The sequence below is a fragment of the Narcine bancroftii genome, chromosome 4, assembly GCF_036971445.1.
Source record: "Narcine bancroftii isolate sNarBan1 chromosome 4, sNarBan1.hap1, whole genome shotgun sequence".
NCBI lineage: Eukaryota > Metazoa > Chordata > Chondrichthyes > Torpediniformes > Narcinidae > Narcine > Narcine bancroftii.
The window spans coordinates 233,222,901-233,248,400 of NC_091472.1; the positions used below are offsets into that span (position 1 = coordinate 233,222,901).

Below are 25,500 nucleotides of genomic sequence, written 5' to 3' on the forward strand. Positions count from 1 at the left end.
GGAATGGTTGATGGGTTAGTGGTGTTCTGGTTTCACCTAGAATGTGATGCGTGGGCAATTTCACTGGAGGTGCTTGGAATATTATGTGTAGTTCTGGTTGCCCCATTACGTGGAGGCTGTGGAAAGGCAACAGAAGAGATATTCCATGATGCTGATGTGAGCTATGGGAAGAGATTGGACAAATCACTTATTTTCTCTGGACCATCAGAGGCTGAAGGGAGATCTGATCGAGGTTTATAAAATTATGAAAAGCATAAATAGGTAGACAGTCAAAAATGTCAAATATTAAAGGACATTGAAGATGAGAGGGGTAAAGAAGATGTGCAGAGCCTGGAATGGGCTGCCAGGAGTTGTAGTAGAATCAGATACAATAATAGTATTTAACAAGCCTGGTTGACAATGGAGGTGGTAGAGGAAGGTTTGGATGAACAAGAGAAAGGAGTTGGTGGAAAATGCACATCAGCAGTTGTCACCTCAAGAAGATTATGGAGGTAAGAAGGTTTTGGATGGATTTGAAATGAAATAATTGAAGGCACTTGGGGTCTTGGAGCCAATAATAGTCTATGATTCAAAGGGTTAAAAGCAAGCTGAAGTTAGTGCAATGTAGGTCTCGGATGCAAGAAGTTTGGAAGATGTCTCGGATGCCCTCGGATGCAAGAAGTTTGGAAGATGCTTCAAAGGTAGTGGGTGGTTAATCAAGATAAGTTGGAGCTCTGGAAAGAAATGATGATGGTTATGCTTTTCTTAACTGGGGAAAGGGGTGCAGGGTGGCACTGAATGAACATCTTGCAGTTTGATAATAAATCACCAAAGTCATTCAGCTGAACTTGAAAATGACAGGACCAAATTAGAACTAGTACCTCAGAGGTGGATCTTACAGAGCATCTCAAATAGGATTGTTGCGTGTGATAGAAGCTGGAGTTGGGAGAATACAAAGGTTTCGGCAGGGTGATGGACTAGAGAATCTACAGTGAAAGGTAGGGATTTGGGTCTTGAGGAGTTTGGAAAAAAAAGTTGACAATTTTAAGATGAGGGTGTTCAGGGACCGGAATCCGATGCAGGTCAATAAACACATGGCTGGTGAGTCCTAGAACTGGTGAAAGTTATGAAATGGACAGAAGAGTTTTGGGGAGCTAAAGAATTGATGCAAATGAGTTGATAGCCTGGACCATATGCAAAATACCAGGGAGTTATCAGATAGTTTTACAAGGAAGTGACCAAAAGGATTGATGAGAGCATATATATAGATTTCAGCAAGGCCTTGTATAATGTTCCACATAGCAGGTTAGTCTGGAAGATTAGATCACATGGCATACAAAGTGAGCTGGCCAATTGGATTCAAATCTTGCCTAGTGGAAGAGTCATAGGATGGTACTGGGGGATGTTTTTCTTTTAGGAGACTTGCAGCTAATGGTGTGATGCAGAGTTCGGTGCTGGGTCCACTGTTAACGATATTAATGATTTGGATGGCAATGCAGTTAACCTGATTAATTTGTATGCAGATGACACCAAAACTGATGTAGTCAGTGAGGAAGGACATCTCAGTTTACAACAGGATCTAAATCAGTTTGGCAGGTTGGCCAAGGAGTGGCAAAAAGATAAATGTGAAATGTTGCTTTTCCAGATTCCAAGCTTCCTTTCTCTTCTCTCTTTGGCTTGGCTTCGCAGACGAAGATTTATGGAGGGGGTAAATGTCCACGTCAGCTGCAGGCTCGTTTGTGGCTGACAAGTCCGATGCGGGACAGGCAGACACGGTTGCAGCGGTTGCAGGGGAAAATTGGTTGGTTGGGGTTGGGTGTTGGGTTTTTTTCCTTTGCCTTTTGTCAATGAGGTGGGCTCTGCGGTCTTCTTCAAAGGAGGTTGCTGCCCGCCAAACTGTGAGGCGCCAAGATGCACGGTTTGAGGCGATATCAGCCCACTGGCGGTGGTCAATGTGGCAGGCACCAAGAGATTTCTTTAGGCAGTCCTTGTACCTTTTCTTTGGTGCACCTCTGTCACGGTGGCCGGTGGAGAGCTCGCCATATAACACGATCTTGGGAAGGCGATGGTCCTCCATTCTGGAGACGTGACCCACCCAGCACAGCTGGATCTTCAGCAGCGTGGACTCGATGCTGTCGACCTCTGCCATCTCGAGTACTTCGACGTTAGGGATGAAAGCGCTCCAATGAATGTTGAGGATGGAGCGGAGACAACGCTGGTGGAGGCGTTCTAGGAGCCGTAGGTGATGCCGGTAGAGGACCCATGATTCGGAGCCGAACAGGAGTGTGGGTATGACAACGGCTCTATACGTTTATCTTTGTGAGGTTTTTCAGTTGGTTGTTTTTCCAGACTCTTTTGTGTAGTCTTCCAAAGGCGCTATTTGCCTTGGCGAGTCTGTTGTCTATCTCGTTGTCGATCCTTGCATCTGATGAAATGGTGCAGCCGAGATAGGTAAACTGGTTGACCGTTTTGAGTTTTGTGTGCCCGATGGAGATGTGGGGGGGATGGTAGTCATGGTGGGGAGCTGGCTGATGGAGGACCTCAGTTTTCTTCAGGCTGACTTCCAGGCCAAACATTTTGGGAGTTTCCGCAAAACTGTACAAAAACAAAGGCGAGAAATCAGACTGCTCAAACTACAGGGGAATCACGCTGCTCTCCATTGCAGGCAAAATCTTCGCTAGGATTCTCCTAAATAGAATAATACCTAGTGTCGCCGAGAATATTCTCCCAGAATCACAGTGCGGCTTTCGCGCAAACAGAGGAACTACTGACATGGTCTTTGCCCTCAGACAGCTCCAAGAAAAATGCAGAGAACAAAACAAAGGACTCTACATCACCTTTGTTGACCTCACCAAAGCCTTCGACACCGTGAGCAGGAAAGGGCTTTGGCAAATACTAGAGCGCATCGGATGCCCCCCAAAGTTCCTCAACATGGTTATCCAACTGCACGAAAACCAACAAGGTCGGGTCAGATACAGCAATGAGCTCTCTGAACCCTTCTCCATTAACAATGGCGTGAAGCAAGGCTTTGTTCTCGCACCAACCCTCTTTTCAATCTTCTTCAGCATGATGCTGAACCAAGCCATGAAAGACCTCAACAATGAAGACGCTGTTTACATCCGGTACCGCACGGATGGCAGTCTCTTCAATCTGAGGCGCCTGCAAGCTCACACCAAGACACAAGAGAAACTTGTCCGTGAACTACTCTTTGCAGACGATGCCAAGCTTCCTTTATTGTCATGTAATAAATGAACAAAATGTGGAAACTTTTGCTTGCTGTAAAGGTACACAAAGAGACACCTCTAGCCTCAGCTGGCTCCCTACCAGTACAAGAATGTGAAGCACAAAGGAATCTCTCAAGAGACACCAAGTGTCCCTGTTTCCACATCTTACATTCTCACAAACTTTGCAGCCCAACGACTTCCTATCTGGACCATTGGCGAATCTGAGTTCCACGTTTCCAAACCTCTGACATGAACAGAAAGCTGTCAAATCAGGCAAGATCTTAAGATAGTAAATGGCAGGGCCTAGAGAGTGTAGAACTAGAGGTTCAGGAACATTTTTCTGTGAAAGTAGTGAATCAGGTAAACATGGTGGTACCGAAGATGTTTGGCATCCTTGCCTACTTTGGGTGGGGAATTGAGCACAAAAGTTGGGACCTAATGATACACCAGTGCCAGGTGATTGATACCACATACGGAGTTACTTCAGAGAACATTTACCATTTACTTTTACAATTTCAAACTTAGGGTTTTTTGTACCTATTCTGATTTATTTTAATTTTTATAATTTATTTTCCTTGATTTTATTTTTGCTGGGTTGCTTGAGGCTGTCGATTGCTTGAATTCCAGTTTTACTGTACCCTAGTTCGGAATTATAGGTCGTTTGGTGCTTTGGAGCATTATGACATATTCAGTTTTTTTAAGTTGAGAAGGAAGCAGATTAGTGACCTCTGACTGGAGGCCCAAGAAGCATGTCACAGGAACTCCATTCATGATCATTTCTGTGCTGTGATGGGGAATGGCAATGTTGAAATATTGGACATGTATTGGGCAGCAATAACACATTCATTAACTTAACGAGGAGTGGAAGAGAGGACCTGGACAAAAATTTTCAGGAACAGAGTTCAGGGGTAGGTTTCTGGAAGGCATTCAACTGAAAGCAGATGTACTCAGGGAAGGGTGTCAAGTGTGAATATGGAAGAGAATTTGAATGGGTATGGGGTCAAGATAGGTGGCGATGGGTCTGAATAACTGATTTTGTTGTCCTACTTGATGGATTCTTTCCTGTCACAAGGTTCGTCTTGATGGCAGTTAATGAAGAGCTGGACTACAATGGGAAGTGGTGAGAGGAGCACCTATTAATGGCTGACCAGGACTCAAGGTAACACTTGCATCAAAATGTTTCTATTGGGTCTGAATCAAAAATTAAAAAACTTGAGAGTCGAGCACCAGAAAAGACATTAGGGAAAATGTACCCAATGCCAAATATAAATTCCCTAAATCTACATACTTTTTCCCATTTTTCCTTTAATTCCCAACCCTTCCTGGTCTGTCATTCCCATACATTCAACTTTCTGTGTTTCAATAGCCTATCTAAACTGTTCATACATATTCCATCCTATTCACTGATTCTAGACTTTGTATCAATCTTCAACATGTTATCAGGGTTCAGTTCTTACATTTTGAATCTTTTTATATTCTTCCTCCAGGCTACTTTCCTCCCACTTTCACTTTTATGGATAACTCAACTCCTGGAGCTCGTTCTTACATATCTTAAAACACCTGCTAATTTTCTGTACTCAAATGAATACTAGACTAGTCTTTATAATTGGCCCTTAATCATTATTTTAGCCATTTGAAAATTCTTGCTGCAAAGATAAACCCTAGTCTCTTTTTATAAGTACACAGCCCTTTCTTAAGTTTTCTCTCCTCTTATGTAAAGGCAGAAAATGTAGAAAAGCCAGGCAACTTCCATGGGGAGAGAAAATAGAATGAATGTTTCAGGTCAAAAAAATCTCCCTCACTGGGAGATGGATGAGGTTGAGATGGACAGGACAAAGGGAACATCTCTGAGATAAGCTGCGCATGTCATTGTCATAGGGTAATAGGGGTAGTTAGGAAGAGAGAACAGAGGCATGGGGAAAGCTTAAGACCACAGACAAAGGAATGCAAGAACTATGAAATGGACGTGTTTGGTAGGTCAAGTTAATGGAGAGAGAAAAGTTGAACCAGCTCACAGATACATGACCAGCCATTCTTTGGCAGAGGCAAAGTACCCAAAGCAGTTGAATTTTACATCAAGTCCCAACATGTAGTAACATTGGACCTAGTTGTAACAGTGCAGGACTCCACAGACAAAAACTTGCCCACCACTCTGTATGATTGTGGCAGATCTATATCAGCCTTCAGCACCTTTTCTATGCCAGTTGCTCTTAGCAGTCAACTTTTAAAAGTGTATCTACTTCCTCCTTAAGTAGATCCAATGACCCAGTCTCTGGGGTAGGGAATTCCATAGATTCACGAATTTCAATGAGAAGAAGGTCACACACACCTTGTTTTTATATGATTGCTACTAATCTTAATTAGTGGGAAAATATCAAACATCTTCACATCCACTCGGTCATGCTCCCCTCAGGATCCCATACACTTCAAGAACATCTTTTAATTCTCCAAAGTATATACATCTAATTTCTTCAGTCACCCATGGCAGGATGACTTTCTCATCCAGGAATTAGCCCAGTAAATCTCTTTTGGCCACCTCCAATTCCAGTAAATCCTTTCTTAAATAAGGAACCATACACCAGGCATAGACATGCTCGAACTCTGTACCTTCTTCTCATTGAAACAATACTTCCCTATTTCCAAACTTCAGCTGTCTCTTGCAATAAAGGTCAATGTGCCATTTGCCTTTCTAACCACTTGCTGCACCTGTCTGCTAACCTTTTGCTATTTGTGCACAAGAAGACCCTGTACTTTGCTTATATAGTATTATTACTGCATTTAATTATTAGATTCCACTCTTTGAGGTGCATAACCTCACACTCTCTCCATTGAACTCCATTTGCCTGTTTTGCTTTCGACCCAAATTGTGGGCTCAAGCCCATTCCAGGGCTTAAACATATAATCTTTGGTGATGCTCTCAGTACATTCTTCATACAGATGAATCATTGTGTTCATGTTCAGTCTATTATCTGTAGAACTATTCGGTTCTTCTTTGAAACACCATCATTATATCTCTTCACAGATCTAAATAATTCAAAATGTATAAATCTTACAGCATTTTTCAAAGACAAGCAGAACAGTACTTCCCATGACTTTTCTTTCTCAATTGCTTTCACAAAAAAAAACTGACTGATCCTGCTGCTTGTTTGACTCTTCTGTCAGCATATTAGCTGCCAAATTTCGAGCATTATGCCTGAGACTGCACTTTCAAAGGATATCATTAGGGAGGAGTTTGCAAGATATCTTGTAGCATTGCAAGTGTCTTCTTGATAAGCTTGCCACAAGGCAGAGGAACAGAAAGAGGCTCAGGATGAGGATAAAACAAAGAAACCCTGCTGAATGTTGTGTGGGCACTGGCAGGTTTGAGTCCAGCTCTTTTCAGTTCCCTGGCTTAACCTGTGAGATGCCACTCAGAGGCTGCTGCAGAATGATTGGCATGAGATTGCTTCACACGGCCACAAGTTAATGCGCTGGGCCTCAGCAGATGGAAGATTTCTTAACAAATAAAAGTGATGCAGCTTTGAATGTAGATCTTTCAACGTGTTTTCTGTTTCATGTTGTACAGCCTGAAAGAGCAAGAGATTTCTCAGGAACGAGGCATTCTGCATATATGGACAGGATACGGCAGCTCTGGGATCCCAGAGTTGCTGCCTGGTTTTGGTGGCAAGGTTGTGCTGCAGGCTGCCCTTGGAACAGAACATGGATTGCTCCTGACTCAAGGTGAGTGGATTGAGCAATATAACCCTACACAAAGCAGTGAGCTGGATTGTAAGATTAATTCCAGAGGTAACACTGGTAAAGGGGATGAATTGGCAAAGGTGAAGAAGGGTTGCTTACCTTCCACCTATTTTCTGGTCTGGCACATGCAATAGGATGGACAGGATTGGGAGGCTGTGCTGTGATGCGGCAAGACTATTTGTGAAAGATAGCCTTGGACCATTTGTCAGGCTTGTTACATGTTCACCTGCAGCCCCTCCATTCACTCCTGTTTACAAGGTCTAACCATTCAAAAGTTAAATCGGGAAGTAGCTTCTCAAACAAAGAAAAGTAAAAATCCAGAACTCCCTTCCCTAGAGCTTTGTTTTAGGTTGATCGAATTTGAAGGTATTTCTTTAGACTTTTGTTGGATAAGGATTTCATAGAAGTGGATCAAAGACAGGTGACAGGTTGATTCACAGATGATCGTACAGTGAATTAAATTTAGACAGCATGGTAACGGGCCATCTTGGCCCATGAGTTTGCGCCACCCAATTTACACCCAGTTGACCTACAACCCCCATACATTTTGAACGGTGGGAGAAAAGCAGAGCACCCAGGGAAAACCCATGAAGAAACAGGGAGAACATAAAAATTCCTTACAGTCAATGTGGGATTTGAATTCCGGTCCCAATCGCTGGTGCTGTAAAGGTGTTGCACTAATTGCTATACCAACCGTGCCGCCCAAAATGAATGATGCTGTCTTGTCCCTCAGTTCCTCTTAACCTCCTATTCCCTGATCTCCCTAGACAAATTAAAACTGCTGTCCTTGTTGTCCTCCAATTCCTCACCTCAGTAAATGCTATCTGAACTCACACCTGGCTCTGTCTCCTCATTTCTGGCAAGAAGCAACTTTTTCACTCAGAGTTGTGTGCTTGTGGAACTCCCTGCCATAGAAAGTTGTTGAGCCCAGTTAATTTGATGTATTCAAAAGCAGTTTGGATGTGGCCCTGGAGATCAAGGGGTACAGAGAGAAAGATTAGGGTTCTGAAGTTTTATGATCAACTGTGATTGTGTGGAATGGCGGTGGATTCAAAGGGCTGAATGGCCTCCTGCACCTATTTTCTACGATTCTTAACTCCCTCATTGATCATGTATCAATAAGTTGTGGAAGAGGCAAACTTCCAACCAATGCACATGAAGAAATCCAAAACCAGGTTAGGGGGCTCTTTTGTAGATATTGATCCCATTTTTAACCACCCATTTGTGGTCAAAAGAGAGCAGCGAAGGCTTGTTCATTCCAAGGTACAAGTTTGGAGATGCTAATAGAAATACTGTAGAAAGAAAAGAATGCAGGCAGAGAAGAGAAAGGAAACAAAGGAGGCAATGATAGAACTATGAAATACATCCCTAAGCCTCTCAAGCCCTCCTCAAGACCAATTGCTTCAGCTGAGCTTTTGGTCACTCATCATGATATTTACGCTCACATAACAGGGTGGCAGATTTTCTCAGGACCCCCAGGGAAAAGCATGGGTACAACACAGGGTAAAGCTGCTGCCTTATCAACCTAGGTTCAATCCTGACTTCTGGTGGTGTCTCTGTAGAGTTTGCATGTTCTCCCCATAACTGGATGGGTTTCCCTTTCTTTCCTCACATCCTAAAGATTCATAGGTTGGTGGGTAATTGATCACTGTAAATTGTTTCTAGGGTGTATGAGCGAGTAAAATCTTGGGACAATGTGGGGACGATAATATGGGCTTACTTTAAATGGATATTGGATGATCGGTATGGACTTTGTGGCCTGTGCTCCTGTGTGAAATGATTGGGAACACTGCACCTGACTATAAAGAGTTTGTCTGTTTGGGTTTCCTCCAGGTGCTCTGGTTTCCTCCTACCCTTCAAAATGTACAGTGGTTGTAAGTTGATTGGTGTATTTGGGTGGCACAGGCTCGTGGGCCTGTTACCATGTTGTATGTCTAATATAATTCAGCTTGTCAACCCATATAGAGCCCAGGGAAAAAAAAACATACAATGTGCAAAGTATGGTGAGAGAGATCACTCAGAAGAGGGCAAATGGCAACATTACTGGTGTGGGGTTTATTCAGGAATCTGACCATGGCAGGAAAGGAACTGTCCTTGAAACTGATAGTGCATGATCTACACTTGTGAATCTACTTCCTAGCGAGAGGATGGTGTGATGAAGAGAGTGCAGTTGTTGTGGGATGATACATAGATCAGTGGAGGAAACAGGGAGGCTGCAGAAGGACTTAGACAGATTAGGAGAATTGATAGAGAAGTGGCAAATGAAATACAATGTCAAAGTGTACAATCTTGCACTTGGGTAGAAAGAATAAACAGGCAGATTATTTTCTAAATAGGGAGAAATTTGAAAATACCCAGATGCAAAGACACATGGGAGTCTTCGTGTAGGACAGTCTGAAGGTAAACTTGCATGGTCAGTCAGTGGTGAAGAAGGCAAATACAATGCTAGCATTCATTTCAAGAGTAATAGAATACAAGAACAGGGATGTGATGTTGAAGCTTTATAAGGCACTGATGAATCCGCATTTGGAGTACTGTGAGCAGTTTTGTCTTCTCTTTTGAAAAAGGATGTGCTGATGTTGAAGATGGTTCAGAGGAGGTTCACAAGGATGATTCTAGGAATGAAAGGGTTATCATATGAGGAGTGTTTGACAGCTCTTGGCCTGTATTTGTTGAAATTTAGGGGGAATTTCATTGCAACATTTCAAGTATTGAAAGGCATAGACAGAGTAGATGCAGAAAGGTTGTTCCCCATGGTAGGAGAATCAAGGACAAGAGGGAACAACTTAGGATTGAAGGGTGTCCATTTAGAACAGAGATGCAGAGGAATTTCTTTAGCAGAGGGTAGTAAATCTGTGGAATTCGTTGCCACATCTGATGTGGAGACCAGGTCATTGGGTGTATTTAAGGCAGAGATTGATAGGTTCTTGATTAGCCAGGGCATCAAAGGTTATGGGGAGAAGACTAGTCAGTGGGGCTAGGTGAGAAAAAGAATCAGCTCATGATTGAATGGGAAGAAGAGTTGATGGGCTGAATAGCTTATTTCAGCTCCTATGTCTTATGGTCTATTGGAATCCTTTAACATATTGGCTGCTTTTCCAAGGTAATGCAAAATGTAGATGAAGGGGAGGAGGGTTTAGGTGATGATTTGAGCTGCATTCACAACTCCTCTGCTGTTGCTTTCAGCCTTGGGTAGAGTGGTTCCCCAGCCCTCAGTGATGTACCCTGACAAGTTAATTTCATGGTCTTTCTGTAGAAGTTATTAACAAATGCAGGGAAAACTCTGAATTTCCTCAGTCTTCTTAGGACATAGAGGAGCTGGTGTGCTTTCTTGGCCATCACATCAATGTGGTTGGACCTGGGCAGCACTATTTATGTTTTGATATTCCAACTATCTTTTGTCATTTCCAGTCTTGATTATTCCAATACTTTAGGGTGGCACAGTTAGTGTAGTGATTCATGCAATGCTATTGTAGCACCAGGGACCTGGGTTAGAATCCACCATTGCCTGTAAGGAGTTTGTACATTCTCCGTGTTTGCAAGGGTTTTCCCCAGGTGCTCCGTTTTCCTCCCACCCTTCAAAAATGTATGGGATTTGCAGATTAACCTGCGTTTTTGAGGGGGGGGCACACAAGTCGTGGGCTGGAATGGCCTGTTACCATGCTCTATATCGAAAAAAAAATTCAAGCCAGATCTACAATTGACACCTTCCACAAATGTAATCTCTTCCAAATCTGGTCATTGAAAAGTCACATCTTGCTCATCAATTTCTCTGAACCCCTGCTGAAGCCACAATTCAAGTCTAAGTTCAGTATTTTGTATTTGCATCCTTTAGTGATCATGCTCCTGTCAATCCACACTAAACCACATGGCCTTATACAAGAAAGCTCCTTTCAACCAATGTGCGCTGGACCTTGGTGGAACTTGACTTTCAGATTTTCTGGACCATTGCAAGCTATTCTTACTAATACTCTAACACATTTTTCATTCACTTTTTTTCTTTTAAGATGTTACACAGTAGAATAATTCATTTTCTAGTGAACCCTAGAAATGTCCATTTAACATGGGAGCCAGGGCTCTGGTGTGTCAAGAGGAAGAATCAGTGGCTAAAGAAGTCAGAGTGAATTATCAGTGAATTAGACTGCATGTTTAATTTCTTTCAATATAACCTCTGCCCCCACCCCGCCCTGGGTTCCAGATCCTTGTGCTCTTTGGTGCTGGCCTCTCCCAAATCGTTCTCCCATTGTCTCACCATTGCTGGCTATGCCTTTAGCCAAATGGGTATGACACTCTGGAATATCTTCCTCACCACCTTTGCCTCTTCCATGAACATCTTCAAACGCAACCTCTCAGTCCCAAGATTTGTTAACCCGCCAATCATTCTCTGCTTTAGTTTTGCACCTCTTCATATCTGTACTCTTGTTACCCTCTCTTCACCTCCCCTCTCGCATCAGGAAGAAGATTCACAAGTGTGAGACCATGTGTTGTGCTCAGGTCCGATGGGTTCAAAGAGAATTCAACTATAGTCTTTATTTACACACAAGGGAATTCACAAAAGGACATACACACACACACACACACACACACACACACACACACACACACACACCAATTAAATAGCTACTAAAAAATCTCAACTCCCACCACCCACAGCCACAATATATTGAGTAAACAGTAACCTAAAAACAACTAATGAGTATATACACATGAAATGGTCTCCAGCGTCGCCCTATGGCTTGGGATCTGATACAGGTCTATTGCAGTCAGCCCTATGGGGCTACTCGTGGCCTGGAGCTCTGCAATGGTCTTGAGGGAGCAGCAAAGAGAGCTAGCTGCTCCATGTGGTGAGCTTTATCAATACAGGACCCGTCCATATGACCTGCAAGGACCAATCACACATCAGTCTCACAGATGAGCAAATGTAACCCTTGATTGGCAGGTGAAGTCACTTCTGATCTCATGCCTGCTGGAGAAGTCACATGATCCATTACACCATGTTCTATCAGATTAAAGGACAGGGTCTTTCCAAAAATTATCGGACTCCTTTATGAACCCCCCCCCCAAAAAAAATGATGTTGCCTTTGATGTATCATCTGATCTCTCTCTAACTGCACTTTTATATTGTGCCTCACTTGTAATACTATGTATGAGATATCTACTGGTCTGCTCATTGAATAACCTCGACCACTGCACTTTCGATTCATGTGACTTGAATTTGAGTTTTCAAAGCATCTAGAGCAGATATTCTATCTGGAAGTTATTCCAGAGAACTGGTGACCATTCTTTCTTCCATTTCAGATAGTGAAGTCTACAGTTTTGGGCACTTCCCATGGAGATCAGACTGCAAGACCAAGGAGTCGATGGTGCCCATACTGGAGCAGGCATTGGTCGGCATGAGTGTGGTTAATGTGGTGACTGGGAGCTACCACAATGGAGCAGTAACCAGGGATGGAGCCGTGTACATGTGGGGAGAGAACTCTTCCTGTCAGTGTGCAGTGGAGAACCAGAGACAGGTCTCCATACCCACGCTGGTCACAATTTCCAATGCTGAAACCAGCCCCCCGGAGCTGACCCAAATAGTGCAGCTGGCCTGTGGGGAGCTCCACACCCTGGGTCTATCATCTAGAAGGGAAGTCTGGGCCTGGGGGAGTGGCTGCCAGCTTGGACTGGTCACTGCAGCTTTCCCTGTGGCCAAGCCTCAGAAACTGGAGCATCTGGCTGGCAGGGCGGTGGTGCAGGTGGCTTGTGGGGCCCACCACAGCCTGGCGCTTGTTCAAAAACCCTCTCCCCACCAGAGAAAGGAGAGCTCTGAAAAATGCCACCACTGTCACCAGCTCTTGCTAACCATGACAGACCAAGAAGATCACGTCATCATATCAGATAGTCACTACTGCCCCCTGGGTGTGGTGCTGTCAGACCCCAATTCCAAGCCCTTTCACTCAGAACCAGAAAACCCCTTCCCTTCTCTCCCTCCAAATCATACCCTAGAACCCCAGGGAGCTGAACTACCTCAGACCGAATCAGAACACTTCTCCTTCACCACAGATGAAGTGGGACAGGCACAGTGTCCCAACAGTACGGCAGAGGGCCATCCTCACACTTCAGAATTGGAACCCGACAAAACCCTGAATAATCTGAAGCCCAGGAGCTCCCAGTACCCTGACGAGAAGGCCGTGAAGGAGTACCTCAGAAAATTGACAGACATCTCCCAGCAGGATGACTTTGTGAAAAGTACCCACCTCCCCTGCCCACAGCCATTGTCCTCACTGGAGCCCACTTTTCCTGCCAGCCCTCCCACTTCTCCTTCAACGCTTAACACCTTGATGGTCTCGTGCACCTCAGTCGTTGGGGAGAGAGTGGCAGCCACTTACGAAGCCTTCTCCCTCCAAAAAGTTGTGAACTATTACCAGTCCCCCAGCCTGCCAGAAAGCAGTGGTAGTATCATAGCCAATGGTGGAACCCTGCACAAGGAGACGAGGGAGGAACAGATGAAGATCGAAGAATGCATGCCTGACAAGAAGAGCTTCAGCCTGGGGGATATCCGAAAGCAAGGTTCGGAGAGCATGAATCGTCGCTTGTCTCTGCCCGGACTGCTATCTCAAGGTACAAGAAGTAGCCAGTAGAAATACGGTTTATTCAGGTGCTGGTCTGCTTCAAGACAGCCTTCAAGGTTCAAGTGAAATAGGAGTGGTAACCTCCAGCATCTCAGCAGAGGCAAGTAGTGACTGTGCAGAGATCCTGGGTTCACAGATCAGTTGTTCACTTGTCATTTTGTCCTCACTCTGAACCACCTGTCCTCTATTTCAATCTCACGCTGACTCACATGTTGAGAATGTTATCTCATATTTCTGTGCAAGGGATAAGGGATATTGCTGGTAGGTTACATAGATTGTACAGCATACATCACCGGGATCAGTCCTTTGGCCCCTGGGTCCATGCTAAACATGATATCCAATTTAATGTAAACTGTGGTACTTGCTCATGATTTACACCCCTTCATATTCATTTGTCTATCTAGAAGCCTCTTGTACATCTGGTGGCACTATTACTCCTGGCAGCCTGTTCCAGACACCTGCCACTCAGTGTTAAAAAGATTTTTTTCCCAGATATCTCCTTTGAAACTCTTCACTGCCCAAACCTCAAATGGATGACCTCAAATACATGAAATTTTCACCATAGGTTAAAGATTCTGAATGTCTAACCTACTTATGCCTCTCATAATTTGATAAATTTCAATCAGGTCTCCCCACGGCCTCCAATGCTTCAGAGAAAATTATTCAAGTTTGTCTAACCTCGCTTTATAGACCATTCCCTCTAATCCAGGCAACATCCTGGTAAATCACTTCTTTCTAAAGCCTCCATATCCTGTAATTGTATGACCAGAATGCTCCCACGTGCAGCCTAACCAAAGTTTGTATAGCTGCAATATGACTGCAAAATATTTAAATGCAACGCCCCACCTAATGAAAGCAAGCATTCTTTAATTCTTCTTTACCACTGAGTCTACACGCATAGCCACTTTCAAGAATCTTACAAATTTAAGAATTTGTATGATCCTGTAAGGCCATATTAACAGGCATAAGGAACCTTGGGATGTTGGTGAACTGGATAAGAAGAGAGAGGTGTATAGCAGATATAAGAAACAAGGAGCAAGTGAAATATTTGAGGAATATAAAAATTGCAGGATAAAATTAGGAGAGAAATGAGAAATGAGAAAAAAAAAAGACATGAGGTTGCTTTGGCTGACAAGCTGAAGGAAAATCATAAAGGCATCTGCAGGGTATATTAAAAGCAAAAGGATAGTAAGGGACAAGCGATCAGAATGGTCAGCTTTGTATGGAAAGAAGAGATGGGGGAGATCTTAAAAGGTTTGTTTTGCATCAGTATTTTCTCAGGAAACTGCCACAGAGGCCAAGGAAGTGAGGTAAACAAGCAGTGAGGTCATGGAACCTATACAGATTAAAGAAGAGGAGCTGCTTGCTGTCTTAAAGCGAATAAGGGTGGATAAATACGCAAGGCCTGACAAGGTATACTCTTGGACCTGAGGGAGGCAAGTACAGAAATTGCAAGGACCCTGGCAGATATATTTAAAATGCCCTTTGCCACAGGTGTGATGCCAGGGTAGCTCATATGGTCCTGTTGTTTAAAAAAGGCTCCAATAATAACTCAGGAAATTATAGGCCGGTGAGCCTGACATCAGTAGTAGGGAAGTTATTACAAGGTGTTCTAAAAGATCAGATATACAAGTATTTGGATAGTCAGTGACCAATTAGGGATAGTCAATGTGTCTTTGTGCATGGCTGGTTGTGTTTAAGAAATCTTCTCAAGTTTTTCATCGAGGTAACCAGGAAAATTGATGAAGGAAAGGCTGTGGATGTTGTCTACATGGACTTGCCTTAGACAAGGTCTCACATGGGAGATGAGTCAAGAAGGTTCAGTTGCTTGGTATTCATGGTGAGGTAGTAAACTGGATTCGACATTGGCTTTTTGGGAGAAGCCAGAGAGTGGTAGAGGATGATTGCCTCTCTGATTGGAGCCCTATGACTAGTAATGTGCCTCAGGGATCAGAGCTGGTTCCATTGATGTTTTTCATCTACAGTATATCAATGATCTAGATGATAATGTGGTAAATTGGAGCAATAAGTTTGCAGTTGACACAAAAAATAGAGGTGTAGTGGATAGTGAGGAAGATTTTCAAAGTTGCATAGGGATTGGACCACCTAGATAATGGCTGCAAATTGATACGTGGTATTTAATATAGACAACTGTGAGGTGTTGCATTTTGGAAGAACAAACACAGAAAGTAGTCAGACACTGAGGAGTGCAGTAGAACTGAGGGATCTGGGAATGAGACACATAATTCCCTGAAAGTTATATCACAGATAGATAGGTTCTTAAAGAGAGCTTTTGTCACATTTGTCTTAATAAATCAAAGTACTGAATATAGGAATGGGATGTTATAGTGAAGTTGATTAAGACATTGGTGAGACCAAATTTCTAATATTGTGTGTAGTTTTGGTCACCTAACTACAGGAATGATATTAACAAAATTGAAAGAGTACAGAGAAGATTCACAAGGATGTTGCCAGGACTTGAGGAACTGAGTTACAGGAATAAGGGGAGATTTGATAGGGTAAAGTAAGTTGGCTTTTCCCACTGAGGTTAGATGAGATACAAACCAGAGGACATTAGTTAAGTTTGAAAAGAGAGATGTTTTAGGGAGAATTTCTTTACTCAGAGGGGTGGGAGTGTGGAACGAGTGCCAGTTTAAGTGCAGGCTCAATTTTTACATTGAAGAAAAATTTGGACGATACATGGATGGAAGCGGTATGGAGGGATATGGACTGGTTGCAGGTCAGTGGGACTAGGCAGAATAATAATTTGACACAGATTAGAAGGGCCAAAGGGCCTGTTTTCTGTGCTGCAATGTTCTATGGTTCTTGTATATGGACCTGATCCCCTCGATCCTGTAGCACATCAATGCTTTTAAGAGCCCTGCCATTAACTGAAACTCTGGCAAGTCCCTGCTTCACTGTTCCCACTTCATTGTGCAGGTTATTCTTTATTCTTTCAAGAATAAACCTAATGCCTATTCTTGCAGGAATTACCAAAAGCCCTCAAGCAAAACTTGATACAGTGCCTCGATGACTGCCCTGTTAGGGTAAATGGAACTGGTTCTGAACTGGTGGGATTTGGGGTTGCACAGAGCATATGGCCTTTCCAGAAATCCTTAAGTTCTGTCTTAGGAGAATTTATTTAATTCATAAATGTTTTTGGCTCTCCTTATCTGTCTGGTCACCTGACTCACATTCTGCTCAGTCCCTTTGTGAAGAATTTCTTGTGAAGAATTTCTTGACATGTCTCAACTTGCTTTTTATTGGTTCGAACTAAGGATTCTTAATCTAATTCAAAGTGGTTATCTGCCAACTGAATGAGATCTGGTGTTTGGAATTGCTGATGCTTCATTCCCAGATTCACTCTCACTGCCACCACCTTTGTCCTTGTGCCCTTTCTCCTAACCCCAGGGCAGTCCTACTGACCCGTAAACTCTTTCCAGAATCATCATTATTAGCACAACAGAGTACTTCTAAAGTAGGGAAGTTCCAGACCTAATCTTGGGGAATTTAATCGGGCAGGTGGTTGGAGTTTATGTGAAAGAGAATTTTGGAGATATTGACCACAACTCAAGTTTCAAGGTAGCAACGGAAAAGGAAATTAGGTTTCAAATTGGGAGGGATGAGGGGGGCGACAAAATGCAATATCATAAGCAGGACTTGACAAAAATAAATTGGAAGCAGGTAATTATCAGCCAACAAGTGGCAGTTACTGCAAAGTGGAATAATGAGAGTTCAGGCCAATGTGAAGTAAGAGCAAAGATAAATCTAATGAACTCTGGGCGTCAAAGGACATAGAAAATTGGTTAAAGAAAACAGATGGAGAGACTGAGAAATGGAGAGGTCCAGCAAGGATGTCAAAAGTAAAGGGGGTATTTAAATAAATTAGGTGGGGAAATGGAGCACAAAATCACGACTTTAAATTAAGAGAAAATGGGTAAACCAGGGAAGGGCAGAGCCCATTACAGACCACAGGGCAATCTGCACAGGGAAGATATTGCCAACATCTTAACAATCCATCTGCATTCACTTAGAAGGTGGATATTGTAGATGGAGAATTCAGGAAAGGGGTTGGTGAAATTCTACAAGTTGCATTAAAGAAGAAATGTTAAAAGTCTTAGTGCGCTAAAGGTGGAAAATTGAGTTAAAGATACTCTGGAGATCTTGTACCTAGCATCCTGCCTTAATAAGCTTATCCAAAACTTTGTTGTCTGTATCCTATCTTGTACCAAGTCTTGCTCTTATTGACCATTATTGATTCTTAGGTACCCAGTGTCTTCAGTTTAAAGTATCTTTAACTTTGACCAGCTTCATAAATGCCTCTAAACTCGTCCACCTTGCATCATTGTTGAGGAGCAGATGGACAATGCCTTTGGCACTAGCTGACAGCAACAGTGAGCTCCATTGACAGCGTGTAATGGGAAATATGTTTCACTAAAGAATGATCGTATTAAGTTGATGGGTGTGGGACATTGCTAGGATGGAATCGTTAAAGCAAGTTTTCTGTTTATCAAAATGACACTATAAAGTGAATAAGCCTTGATCTGTTAGAATATGTATACTGCCACAGACAATATTGGATGGTTGAAAAATTTCAGAATGGCTGTTTATTCACTGACATTTACATACAAGTTGGATAGGGAAAGCAACATTCAAGTTTCAAGAGATGTGGGTTGGAATTAAATCAGAAATATACAGAGATGAAATTGAAGCTTCAGGCTAATGAATTCTGCTGCCACTCATTTGCTTGACTGTGTCTTTTCCTCTCAGTCTCCCCAAGGCTTCTGAGGAAAGCAGGACATGCCAGAATAAAACGAGTGAGCCTAACCCCCACGCCAGGAGCCAACGCTGATACAAACCTTCCTTCCTTGCAGACTGAGCTCTGGAGCTGGGGCCGAGGTAAAGAGGGCCAGCTGGGTCATGGAGATGTGCTTCCCAGGTACTACAAACCTCAAAACTCTCCAGTCATGATGTGTCCTGAGTACAGCATGTTCAGCTTTGCTGCCAAATACAACACTGGTGGCTCAATCTAGAGATGGAGAAATGTATATTTTAGTTTGCTAATAATGCCAAGAAAGGAATCACAGGAAGACCTGAAGCTCATAGAACATGAGTAGAATGTGAAAGCAGACACAATAATTCATCTAGTTTGAAGCCAAGGAGGATTTTCTGAAGAGACACAAACCACTGAAAGAGATCACTTGACTCCTTAAGTTATAAGCCGAATGCAAGAGCAATCCAACTGGTTCCACCCCCTGCCCCCCCCCCCCCCACCCACCCCCATATTTCGCTTCAGCCTGGCACCACATTCCAAATCCTAAATACCTTTTGCATAACACTTTTATTTTCTTGTGGTACTTTAGGTTCTTCTGTCAATTTCCTTAATTCAATAGAATCATCAGAAATTTCTAACTCTGAAAGAGGCCATTCAGCCCATTGTGGTGTGCGTCAAAAAAGAGCCAGCCAGTATGATCCTGCTTTCCAACTCTGCGTCCATAAATTTGCAGGGCTTAAATTTCAAATCTACTTTGTACATGTAACAAGAGTATCTGGCTCTCACCATTCTTTCAGGCAGTTACTTCCAGACCCTTACTCTCCTCTGGATGAAAATATTTTCCTTGTATCCTCTCAAGAACTTTACCCAACCAATGCCTCCTGAGTCCTGCCCCATAAGCTCAGAGAAATTAATACTCCCATTAATGTAGGTCTCATAATTTTATATATCTTAGTTAAGTCCCTCAACCTTCTTTGAATATGATCCCAGGTTAAACCATCCTTCTTCATAGCCTTGGCACTTTCTCTGTTCCAACCCTCTCCAGAGTGGTCATGTTTTTACAAGAGATTCAAAATTGCTTTATTGTCATGTAATAGTACTAGACCTATAGTATATGAATTGCCTTCTGGTAGTCAGAAGGCAAACAGAGTTGCCGTTAGTGTTGCCTGGCACCCCTAAAAGTATGAGAAACAGAGAAGCAAAAGAGAATCCCTTCAGAGGCAATGTGTCCATGGATTCGCTGTCAGCCCTCCCACACCTTCCGCAGCCATGCAGAATCGTGTTCGATCCATTGGTAACCTGAGTTCCAGATCCAAACCTCTGACACGATCAGGAAGCCTTCAGTGCACAAGGAATGAGGAGAGACCCTCTTGCTCTCAGCACCCTCTCATATCCCAGCTCCATTAGCTGGTTCCCATGAGTTTGTGTCCAGCAGCTCACAGCACCTGCAGGTTCCTCGACTGCAAGCAAATCTCCCTCAGCCCGTGTGGATCCCACAGCCGCTGGGCCCTTCCTGGTCTGCCACTGTGGTTGACTCCTCTGCTTCTCGGTTCTCATTGTAGTGGTGGGGGGGGTTCTCCCCATTTCGGGTGCCCTGCATTGGTCTGCTGCTCGCCAGAGTCTACAACGCCTCCTGGCTGGCACTGAGCACAGGTGCTGGGATCTTAGGCACAGACCCTGTGGTTGCTGGATTTTACTGACAAACACTGTCAGCTCCTTTAATAGGCCGTTTAATGCCTGTTAGAGATGGATGCAGTCTTCAAGCAGTGGTCCAGCTATAGAGATAATCAGCTTTAGTATTATCTTTCCATTCTTGTATTCTTCAACTGACAATGCCTTTTCAATCAGCTTCTTGACCTGCCCTACAGCCTTATGTCTCACAGAGCCTCTATTTGTCCATCCTTCCATTTATTGTTATCCTCTTACCTTATTTAATTTCCCCAAATCCCACTCACATTGCTCTAGATTAAATTTTTGTGTCATTTGCAGATTTCTGTATCAGATCTTCTATATGTGAGACTAAATTTTTAAAATGATGACACTGTTGAATGAACTGCCTAACCTTGTGCTGAGACAAAGTTCTAATACTGTCTCTAGGCTTCAACCCTTGTGTATCAAGAGTCTGAACAGTAAAGAAGTCGTCCAAATAGTTGCTGGAGCATATCATTCACTGGCCTTAACTGCCAGGTCACAGGTAAGACCCATACAAACTTATGTTCCTTTTTCATGCTGTATGTACCTTCCACAGGGCAACCAGACTTTGAATGTTCCCTGTACCCACAAATTCAACACAGGCATGGAATGCATGCAAAGGTACACGATTGAAATTAGAGAATGATGGGACAGAGGGGCATATGATACAGGGATATTTTTTTTTGCCTTTAGTTTCAAAAGCTCAGTAGCAATGGCCTACCTTCCAGAAAGCTATTCCATAATATACCGTGCATGCAGGCACAAGAGACACAAGAGGCTAGAATGATGGAATCTTGGAGCTAAAAAAAATCTCCTGGAGGAACTCAGCAGGTCGAGCAGCTTCAGTGGGAGAGACAAAAGAGTCGATGCTTTGGGTTGGAACCTTTCAAGTCCAGTGCAAGAAAACAATCTGTTGGAGAATGCTGAAGGATTCTGATCCGAAATGTCAACAACTTTTTTCTCCCACTACTTGTAGTAAATCAATTGCAATTAAACCTTTGTAGATTTACAAATAATAGCATATGGTACAGTTGCGTAACTACTTAATTCTAAATAAAATAAATGATAATCCATACAATATTGTAAACGGTAAGTAAGAAAAAATATTCAAACCCACAGTAATCAAGGTTAAAATTCATATCGTAAGTAGTGAAAAATCTGAACAAGTGGCCTCAGAGGATCCAAACAAACTCGCCCAGTGACATTTATCATTGCACCTGATTAGTCAAATTACGGAAGTGAGCTATAAATGAGCCCCAAGTCTTATCAAAAGAAATCTTGATTTTTGTGACATTATTCCTAATTTTCTCTAGATTTAAAAAGGACATAATATTTAATAGCCATTGATTATGTGTGTGAACTCATCTTTCCATTTTAATAGAATTGATCTTCTTGCTAATAAAGTGGAGACTGCTAATAAACTATTGAATATGAAAAAAATTTCTTTAAGTGGAATTTAAACTGAATGGGAGAATGATCTGAATATCTCTTTCTCAGAAGAAGAATGGACTTCAATTTTGGGCTTGATTTATGATTCATCATTGTGCCCAATCAGAGTCTAATTCAATTCAAAGTGCTACATCGTGTACATTTCTCCAAAGTCAAACTTGCTCAAATTTATTCTGATACTAATTCACATTATGACAAATGTAAAATATTTGCTCCCTCTTTGTTACATATGTTTCGGACTTTCCCTAATTTGCAAAAATATTGGGCTGGCATTTTTCAACCATATTTAGGATCAATTTAGATCCATGTCCGGTTATTGCACTATTTGGTTTTTCTAAAAATATAAATATTATTTTATCTTCTAATCAAAGACAGGTCATAGCATTTTCCACTCTATTAGCAAGAAGAGCAATTCTGTTAAAATTGAAAGATAAATTCTCAACCTTTTTTTCCAGAAGATTGTTTTTGCAAATATATATTGTAAATTAATGCATCTGTGACTCCAATTTTATTTCCACAGGTCTATTCATGGGGCAGTAACACCTTTGGACAGCTTGGCCATGGAGAGTCACCCACTGTGGTCCCCCGCCTTGCCAAGGTATAAGACATCTAATGTTTTTACAATTTTAAAGCAGGAACTATCAGTTATAAAGACGTGCACAGAAGCCTGTGAAAGTGGCTGAACCAGATAAACCACCTCCACCTGTTGTGAAAATCAGTTGCTCCAATACATGAGACACTGAGTGACAGAGGACACAAAAGGCCCCTGGATGAACATTGGCAATTTTCAAATGAGTTGACTGTAATAAATGACAGATAAGGGAAAGGAATATCGGCCAAGATTTCCTTTACCCATCACTTTTGTGAACGTTTGTGTGGGTGAAGGAGGATCAGATTTTGCTGCTGCTGTCACCTAGAAATGATCTAGCTTCCAAAGCTGATCATATAGTTAACAGAAAAGTGAATCAAATCGTTGGTCATCACACGTACACTGATGCAGTGAGAGGCTTCGTTTTGTGTGCGAACCAGGCAAATTGTACAAATATTGCCACATCCTGGCATGATTTTGGATCCACTAAAGTAGTTCTCTGAAAATGGTAACAAGAACAATCTTGATAATGCTAGTATTTAACCAAACGTTTAGCATTAGTGTTAATATAACAGGCAAATTAAATTTAAAATTTAAATAAAAGATAGTGGCAGCTTCCTGATGGGAATTGGACATGACTGTCACTCCAGATACAGTCCCTGGAACTGTCTTGCTTCCAGTCTTATCTCTTCTCTCTCTGTTGTCAGGCTCTCCCTGTTCATAGCAGTGTCTGCTGCCAAACCTGCTCTTCTCACTCTCCCCAACCACTGTCACCTTCTCTGTGGTACTCTTGGTATGGACCCACTTTGGCCTGCTCTTTAGCACTCTCACCTTGGTCCCCCTCCTTCCCTGGATAGAGTCATGGGGGCAGTCATGCCAAGTGGCAAAGAAAGAGAACATAAGAACATGCTGGAACTGTGAGGTGCAGAACAGGGCATTTCGTGGAGATATGATACAAAAAGAGAATGCTGGAAATGCCCAGCGCATCAGAGCATGGGTAAAAGACAAACTGCTGGATGAACACAGTGGGTCAGGTGACATCTGTGGAGAGACGAAGGCAGTCGATATTTCTGGTTAAGAACCTGCATCCATGACTAAAAAATCAACAAACTCAATTCCTTCAGAAAGAAAAAAAAGGAGGGCATTGGAAATAAATAAATATTTGTTGCTGTTCAGAGAAATCACTGAGGAGGTTAAGGCCTTGAACCATATAAATATCTTGTCACTTGTCAGGAAGGCGCAAAATCAACTGCATTTCCTGAGAAGACTGAAGCATGCAAGGCTACTGGCCACCATTCTGTCAATTTTCTACAGGAGCTCCATCGAGAGTGACCTGGCTGGCTGCATCACAATGTGGTATGATTGCTGTAGAGCAGGGTTTCCCAAAATTTCCACTCACATACCACATTTAAGTAATTCCTATGCTATGTGTGCTCTATGATTAGTGAGGGATTACTTAGGGATATTAAGGGTGGTATGTGAATGGAAAGAAAAAGATTGAAAACCACTGTTTTAATTGTACCTAATTGACTTGTTATGTGCACGGTTTCATATCTCCAAAGGAAATAGGCTAGTGACAATTTTTCTCAAGCAAAATATTTCAGTAACAATTGGGTCTAGAGTAGTGATTCTCAACCTTCCCTCTCACATACCACCTTAAGCAGTCCCTTACTAATCACAGAGCACTTATAGCATAGGAATTACTTAAAGTAGTATGTAAGTGGAAAAGTTTAGGAAGCCCTGCAGTAGAGCATCGGATCAGAGGTCAAACCAGAGGACCATAAGAGTGAAAAAGAGGATCACTGGGATCTCCCTCCCATTGGCACAATTTACCAGATTGTTGTCTGAAGAGGGTGCATAAAATACTTGAGGACCCCTATCCCACACACAGCATCTTTCAGCCACTCTCATCGGGAAAGAGATACAGGAGTATCAGAGCCAGAACAACTGAGAAGCAGTTTCTTCCCACAGGCAATGAGATTGCAGAACAACTGAATGAACTGCTCTGAGACTCTACTATTTATAGGCAAAATTTATTTATTTTTATATGTGTACAGTATATATGCACTGTAGAGGTATCATTTGTATGTGTATTATGTCTGTAAGTGAGTTTGCATATTTTTTACACTGAGGAATGGAGAACACTGTTTTGTCGGGTTGTACATGTACAATTGGATGATAAGAAACTTGAATTAAGACTGGAGAAATGGGAGGAAGCCATTGCGAATGTATTTGATTGCCTGCTAAAGTTAAAATAGTTCCATTGTCATGGTTAATTGCTTTACCTGTTTGTATATCATGCAACATGGCATCAGAGTATGGTGACTTTTTCAGGATCCACACATCTTGATGCTTCACTAAAATCTTCCTAAAAGGTGTTTCACTGATTTTACCATGGAAACAGGCCATTTGGCCCACTAGGTTCGTGTCAGCCAGTGTCCATCATTTTAATCCCATCTTTACCACTTAGTCCTTAGCCTTCTATTAAAAACAGAAATGCTGGAGGAACTCAGCTCGTCTTGCAGCATCCATATATATTACTAACATTTTGGGCATGAACTCTTCAAGGTATAAGCAAAAAAGCAGGCAGGAATTTTAATTCAAGATGAGAGAGAAAGAATGGGAGGGGACTAGTATGATAAGTGGAGAGAATTGATTTTGGCTGTGTGAAAGGGGACAGAGGGAAACGGAAGAGAGAGAGAGAAAATTAGAGGGAAGGAGATGGGAAGAAGAAGGCGGTGGGGGGGGTGGTGGTGTTTCTTAATGGAAACCAGAGAAGTCGATGTTAATGTCATCTGGTTGGAGGGTGCCCAAACGATTGATGAGGTGTTGTTCCTCCACTTTATGGATGGTCTCAGTCTGGCAGTGTTTCTTACTTACAACTCGAAGAAGGGCTCAGCTGAAATGTCAGTAATATATCTTTAACTCCTGTGGATGCTTTAGACTGGCTGAGTTCTTCCAGCAATTCAGTGTGTTTTTACTACAATCTTAGCATCTGCAGACTTTCGTGCTTCACTCCTTTGCCTTCTATGCCTGAGGCCAAACCAGTATTAAAAGATATCAATGATTCTGATTCCACAACTTTGTCCTACAGTGCATTCCAGGTACTCAGCAGTCTCTGGGTGAAAAAGATTCCCCACAAATCTAATGCCCCTTACCCTAAATCTATGTTCTCCAGTTATATTCACCTCTGTGAAGGGGAAAAGCTTCCTGCAGTCAACCCTATAAATGCCTTTGCTAATTTCACTCACCAAGCTTATGGGAGCTAACAAAATTCCCTGCTTTTCATTTTGGAAACTACAGCAGGTTAAAATCATTACCATTGAGCTAGACATCTGCATCAGCTTCAGGAGTAAGGAAGCATCAAATAAGTTCACAGGAGGTGATGCCTGGATGCAGAAATCACACAGCCACTTTGAAAGAATTAAACTGAGGCAGAAT

At 42.5% G+C, this 25,500-nt stretch overlaps 1 protein-coding gene across 5 annotated transcripts in view; it reads left to right on the top strand.

Annotated features, from left to right (window-relative positions):
* The window catches only part of als2b (alsin Rho guanine nucleotide exchange factor ALS2 b), a 164,527-nt gene that overhangs the window by 48,380 nt on the left and 90,647 nt on the right, over nt 1-25,500 (top strand). For all 5 annotated transcript variants that reach the window (XM_069934315.1, XM_069934314.1, XM_069934318.1 and 2 more), the window contains exons 2-7: nt 4,276-4,362; nt 6,769-6,923; nt 12,240-13,544; nt 18,326-18,494; nt 20,427-20,523; nt 21,991-22,068. In XM_069934315.1, the coding sequence (XP_069790416.1) occupies nt 4,343-4,362; nt 6,769-6,923; nt 12,240-13,544; nt 18,326-18,494; nt 20,427-20,523; nt 21,991-22,068 (1,824 nt within the window). In that variant the 5' untranslated portion in view covers nt 4,276-4,342. The remainder of the gene's footprint in view (nt 1-4,275; nt 4,363-6,768; nt 6,924-12,239; nt 13,545-18,325; nt 18,495-20,426; nt 20,524-21,990; nt 22,069-25,500) is intronic.